General features: G+C 34.9%; 1 protein-coding gene across 1 annotated transcript; it reads left to right on the forward strand.

Moving 5' to 3' along the window:
- Positions 1–1746: 1746 nt before the first annotated feature.
- On the forward strand, positions 1747–3542 carry LOC150084255 (uncharacterized). Its single transcript, XM_090375132.1, has 2 exons — positions 1747–1782; positions 3069–3542. The coding sequence occupies exon 2, from the start codon at positions 3080–3082 to the stop codon at positions 3536–3538; it is 459 nt and encodes a 152-aa protein (XP_090231258.1). The 5' UTR covers positions 1747–1782; positions 3069–3079; the 3' UTR covers positions 3539–3542.
- The last annotated feature ends 3630 nt before the right edge of the window (positions 3543–7172 follow it).

Below are 7172 nucleotides of genomic sequence, written 5' to 3' on the forward strand. Positions count from 1 at the left end.
AGTTCGTTTGAATTTTACATAAGTTTGTTTAAAAAGTTCCAAATTATAAAACAAATGTTATTTGATAGTGAAATGATATAAAGTTTGAATTTGTATGGGGGTTTTGACAATTTTTGCAAGTTTAATTTTGCTAAAATTAACACGGTATGCTGTGTTGACTTACAAGCTTATGGTACATTCAATAAAAAAGATTTGTTTATTTATTTCCAAGTCCTTGTCGACTTTCCTTAAAGCTTTATAAATCTATTTTGGCCAAAATAGTTCTGAAGAAAAATTCAATACAAAGAATTACAGTGCACCTCCGCTTTACGATATTAATCCATTCCAGAGACACCATCATACCATAATGTGAACCCAATAGCACACTGCTTTTTTGTAATTCGTTCCAAGACCTCGGAAGTTAAATTTCGCAATACAACTAAACTATTTATCTATCTAAAAGGTGATTTTTGAAATAGAAATTTTACATATTGATTAAAATTAATACATTGATATATATATATATATATAAATACTAAGATTTCTAAGAAATATTTTTATACGGGAAGTATAATGTCTGGAACTGAAATTTCATTTCCATTCCATATTGAAACGAATGCGAAATTGTTTCACTACAATTTTACAATAGCCAGCCAAACTATAAATCGTGACTCCCTGCCAATTTTTTTCTTTTCTTTTAATAAAACCTCTCCTGTCATGCTTTAGACTCCCCCCCCCCACTTTATAGCCAATGCAATTGTCATTACAATGCTCACAAAAAAACAATTTACTTTGCACTACTTTCAAACAGATGGCCTCGCGAAATGGGTAATCGACCATTTGTTTAAATATCTCATTAAGGACCGGTTAGTCCTAAAACAGACTGGCATAGCAGCGTCATCTTTTAAACAAATATTCAATTAAATTTTTGGCAAAGGCATCTGTTTGAAAGTAGTGCAGTAGCAAGGCAACTTGTTACAAAGGCAAGGTCTGCTGTGAGAATTAACACCATTGCAATATCGGTGCAGTTTAATTTCGTCATATAGTTCAAATACATTCGGGAACGCAGGAAGGATGCATGGTAGAAAATTTTCAGTATACATACACTACCGGTGTTCCTGATATGCAAGAGAAATTATGTCCTGGTTTCGATTACATGCAACTTTTCTTTCTTTTTTGTGCGCTTGTTGCAATGTAAATATCGAAGCGTCGTGTATTAGTTTTGTCCATGTCACTATACGAAGAGACCATTTACAAGGGCAGAATCTTTACAACAAAAGAAACCTGTGTAAGCAATGTTACGGCAGGCAGAAAGACATAAATCAAAAGGGCTTTGCACTATTGCGACATCTTTTTTTGTCCAAACAATAACCGTAGCGAACAAATTCGCCCCCTTGCTTTCGACTGGTCTCACTAAACGACCTCTATTCAACCTTTCTGAACAACGGATTTGTGTTGCTCTGTGGGTTATGAAGGTCGAACCTCTTGTCTACTGAGACCGATACCGTAAGAAACAAGCACGCGAACAAAGTTTTAAAAATCTACAAAGAAAATTAAACTCGGATGAATACAAGAAATGGGTGTAAGATGAGGTACAAGTCTGCCGCTAGATTTTTAAACATTTCGAATTACGCTTTTTCAAAGTATGCTTTTGTTCGTAAAAATCAGGCCATTAATTAAATGGGCCATGCATGTTCTTTTCTTCGTATTGGCAAAAAAGCGCGTATATAAGAGATGTTTGGAGAGCTTGCACGCAACTGTTTCAAGGTGGCCAGAATTCTCCGAAGACAGTTTGCTCACGAGGTAAGTTTACACGCCATAGTATTGAAAGCAAGCGAGAGTATTTAAATATTTGTTGATGTGGTAAATCTTTAACCCTATCGGCTTGCGTTATTTAGTTAAATATTGTAATAGCAAAAATTAGTTGTGTACATTTAAATCTTCACTTCTTACTAAACTGAACAAACGGCACTGGCAGTCATAATTACCCATTAACCAATTTCTCTTAGTGTTAAGGCTCTTAGTTTTCAAAATTTGACTCCTGGACACTTCTCAACCCACGTAAGGAATGATTTGATCTGAACGATTAAAATATTAACACTGCAAATATTTTGATAATTATATTTAAAAGGAATCAATACACTCGGGATGAAAATTTAAATATTTTACGTAATTGTAATTTTCAATAACATTATCTAAATCCTCGAAGAACTTTTAATTTAAAAATTCGGGAAATTTTAGCATCTTTCATTGGGCAAATTCTCTTCTTACCCTGTAAGTTTGTTTCTTTTCTTCGTAATCCAATTATTATTTTTAACTCATCTGGCACATTTTGATCATTATGAAATGAGTTTAGACTCTAAACCGAGAAAAAAAGAAAATTGACGTATACGACGGTTGTTTGCAAAGTAGGGTACCAGATGTTTTTGTTAAATGACATTTAATCAGAACAGCCAGAGGAAAATCAGAAGGGGAAATGTCGGGACTGGTTGATGAATTGGCAAGCAACTCCCATCCGCAATGCTTATCGCGAGAAGACTGCAGTGTGGGGTGTTGTTTGAACTGATGCACCAAAACAGACTTGTTTCTTGGATATGACTACTGGTCGCATAGATATTCGTGGTTGTTAATGAATTTCTTTAGACTCAGTCCCTTTGACATGCAGAAACTGCATAACTGGGCGAATTTCATCTGACCACCTTTCAAGAGGGAGCAGCCATTTTGGTTTAGTCACCTAATGTCAAAAAAGGTATTCAGAGCTCTCTTAACAACAATAAAAGAAATATATATGCCTTTTTTTACATGCGAAATTTCACTACTGTAGAAGGCACGGTTTACCCCCGAAAACATTTGTTACTTTACTTTTCGAACAACCGTCGTGCCCTTCAGTTAAAATTTAAAAACCTACTAATCTATTATGAAAGTAATAAACTATTGTAATTAGTGAACTAAAATGATATACAGTAATTGTATATTTGAACAAGCAACTCATCTCTTTCTTCTGATTGCTGTTTTAATCTTAATTAACTGGATTTTTCTTTTTTGTTATATTAACAAAACAATAACGTGAAGATACCTTTATATTTCAGGCTTTCCCAGTATGTCTCACAAGGCTCTTGTCATCCTAACATTTGTCCTTATTAACATCGTGAAGACCCCTGCAATGGTCACAAAAACTTCTATACCAACACCAATTAAGAAATCAGTGGAAAAGTTGGGTAGAGATCTCCAGTATAGCGACAGTTATGGATCTCATCATCATCATGGTTATCCCTACGGTCACCATTTATACAGCCATCCACACAATTTTGGACTCGGGTTCGGTAAAGAGTGGGATTTTCTCATACCGATTCTAATAATCCTCGGACTAGGAGCCATCTTAATGCCACTTATAACCACCTTAGTGACAAACATTCCCGTAAGCACTCTGGTAGCTGGGAGACGGAAAAGAGACGAATCTGGACTGGGAATAAGCGCCAGTTTGACCGATGCGATCTTTGATATCTGGAAGGACGTAGAGGGCGCAATAGAAAAATACAGTAAAATTTTCGATCAGTGATCTCGGCTAACATCGATAAAAACTTCTCAGGGACATTTCGGCAAATCTAATACCGGTCCAATCTATTGATATTGCGCATGCGCGTTAAAGACTCACGGTGCTACATGAATATTTTCGAAATTATATTTATATCTTTTTGACAGTTTGTTTCTGAAAGGTCTCAGTATACTTAAAGATGCAACTTGTAATAAATAAGTTTGTATAATTTACGTTTGTCTTAAAAACTTTTAACATTGTACTCAAAATAAATGTATTTAAAAAAATAAACTGCTATTTATCTATAAGGCAATCATTTTCGACTCTGATGCGCACTTTTTATTTTTATTCTTCTTTATGTCATAATACTTGCTTAAATAATATTATATTTTTAATATAAAATACATATATTTTATATTAAAAAATATAACAAACAAAAAGTATTATGTGACATGTGAACAACTTTGACAAATAATGCAAATTTTCCAAGCAAATCAATTTAATTTTTTTTTTAAATTTCATTTTACATTTGTACGACTTTGAATGATATTTATCGCATTTGTAACTTGATAATAATACCCTCTCTTATTTATAATACTGAAATATCTAGTGGCGTAATTAGGATGGGGAATGTGCGCTAGGCGCAAAATTTGAAGGGCACCATTTTTATGGTTAAAAAAGGCAAAAATTCCAATTTTATGCATTTTTCAAGGTGCGCCATTTTTTTTATTTGCCTTGCACGCCATCAATTCTAGTTAAACCATTAGTGATATCACAAATTTTCAAATAAAATTTACTTGCAGCTCTTTTTTAATTAGAAAATAATTAAAATATTTTCTATTTTTTTAATTATAAAATATTTGATAATTAGTAATTATCAGATATTTGATATTAATTCATTTATTGAGAGAATCATTTACTTTATCAAGCTGTAGTGGCGCCATCTCATGGACGATACTAACACTAACCGTTGGAAATCAGAAATTTCTACAGCTAAAACCATTTTCGAGAGAAAATACCAGGATATTTTATTCGGTCATAAAAATATTCCAACACTTCTTCGAAAGGTTATTCCGCCAGTTATTTAAAAGGGGAGAGAGTCTGAAAAATCAAAATTCATACACATTCCCTTAGTCAACTTTTCTCATGCTTTGTAACTAGTACAGTGGTTATAATCGCCATCCTCCGTGCACAGCCATGGAAAAAGCCTAGATTCGAATTTCTGTTCACAGAAGGAATTTTAATACATATTTTCCACATTAAATAATCGGTCTCAGACGAGAGTTACCGGATAAAACGTTTAGTTTTTCATCCAACAAACAGAAAACCAACATTGGAATACACATAATTAATAGACATGATACATTCAAAAAAATACGAACCTTTTTTTCAGCATCGAATAACAGCAAGTATGCAGCGCGGCATAGATTCTATAAGGTGTTTTAGTGCGTTTTGATCTAATTGTAACCATCATTCTAGCAAAACATCGCGTTGCTATGGTAAAGTTGAAGGAAGAGGACTTCGTTTCCGGATAGTTCTCTCTCTCTCTCTCTCTCTCCCCCCCCCCAGCATATCCCATACATTCTCAATAGGATTGAGATAAGTGAATGCGGGGGGATCAGGGGGGTTGGAAACCCGTGTCATGTTCTCCGAACCATTCTGGCACGATTCGCTGTTGTATTGTCATCCATAGAGTGGATGATAATACAACTTTTATCCGCTTCGGGATAAAAGTGTAACATTGCAGCTGCAGTAGATCTAATACAAAATTCAGGTACTCCCTGGATAACATTCTGAATTTCGTCAGTATCAACGGCCCCAGTCCGTGCTAACAAAACATTCCCCATACCATGATACCACCTCCAGATGTTTGGGTTGCCTTAATAAGATAACCAGGCTCCATCGCTTCGCCACACTCTTGGCTACCATCAGTGCAAAACAAAGTATATCGTGATTCGTCTGATCACGTCTTTCTTTCATTGTTCCACCGTCCAATTAAGACCTCCACGCCACCACTGCAAGCGTATATTTCTGTTTTTCTCTGAAGCAAGAGGCTTCCGAATAGGCAGGCGACTTCCAATACCCAATTTCTTCAATTCCCTATGCATTGTGCTGGTTGAAATAGGGCAGTTCTGGGCTTGGTGGAATTTAGATGTTATTTGCTGAACAGTTGACGTCCTGTTTTTCTGTACATCCTCCTTAGAGTACAATAGCTTCGCTCTTGAGGTATTGTCTTTCTGCCACATTTACGCCTTAGAGATGTGGAAGAACCGCTTGCTTCCAGTCATTAAAACTTTTGAGATGGATGCTTTTGAGAAACCAGTTAGGTCTTTCGCGTCTTGAATCGTGCTAAACGTGCACCCACGATAAAGACCTTTTTCAAAGTCTAGATCACGCGTTTTTCCCATTCAGATTACTGCATTCGAACAGCCTATGCAGTCTTTGTACTCAACGAGACAACACGTCACAGTTTTATATGCATTTCTTCTGTCTCTGACTGTCTTAATACAAAGATTCGTATTTTTTGGCCAATGTGTGTACTTACTCCTCATGGTCTTATTGACCTCGGCGCAAATCCAAAACCCAATTACCTGTTCCTAAACTATCTTTTCTTATATGTATTTTTATTTATTTAACATTGCAACAAAATTCTTTCAGTTCCATCTGTTACTACTATTTTGCAAAATCTATTTTTGTAAATTAATTCTCGCTTGTGTCATACATAAATAAATGAATACGGCTGTAGGAACTGGATAACAGGTTAGGATAATCAGATTCAAGTACTGATAAATTCTAGTAGAAAATATTTGTAATTTTATATGAAATTGCGAATATTTTCTTATATACTGTATTCTTAATTTTATATACATATAAAAAACACAGTGTGATTAATTTTCGATTCTTGCATCACAGAGCTTACAATTTGAAAATTTATTTTAAAAAAACAATTTAAATACACTAATTTATTAATGCAAGTTAATAAAATTAATACTTGCATTAAATGCAAGTTGTAATTAAATCTATAATTTATATTTTTAAATATTAATTTAAATTTAAAAATATTTCTGGATTTAACAAAAGCTTAAAGTTAATTTTTTTTAATTTAATATATATTTTTTTGCTTTTAAAATTAAAATTATTGCTGTTCCCGAAACAAGAGCAAGTCACAACCCTTCCCAACTCCTTGGTACCTTTAATCAGAGCATAAATCATTCTGACTCTGCCATATCTCACACACGTGAAATTGATATCCTTTCTTCTATGAAATTCCTCCTGAATCATAATTGAATGCGGCTTTCAAGTTTACATAAATCAGCATTCCATGGGTCACGCTACCCTCTCTTCCGCAATGGCATAAAAAGCATGTCAAAATATGTCTTCTTATACGCTGCATAGAATTGTGAGCGTTTTGTGTACCTCGCACGGAGCATGCGTTGTAGTATTTCATTCATGTTGGCCAAAAATGCTGAGAACGATATTCCCGCCGGCTGTGTGCAGTTGTCCTAACCTCCGTAACCGATATTCGTGTGGTGCTGGCCGTAACGTTGTTGTCCTCCTTTGACAGTGTAGCTCAGATAAGGTCAAGTTCGGGAGTGTCGGATTTCCGCGTTCATATTGCGTTTACGTGACTTTCCTTGGCTGGTACAACGTAGCCAGA

The sequence above is a fragment of the Mastigoproctus giganteus genome, chromosome 6 (assembly GCF_048544385.1).
Source record: "Mastigoproctus giganteus isolate SK-2022 chromosome 6, ASM4854438v1, whole genome shotgun sequence".
In the NCBI taxonomy this organism is placed as follows: Eukaryota; Metazoa; Arthropoda; class Arachnida; order Uropygi; family Thelyphonidae; genus Mastigoproctus; species Mastigoproctus giganteus.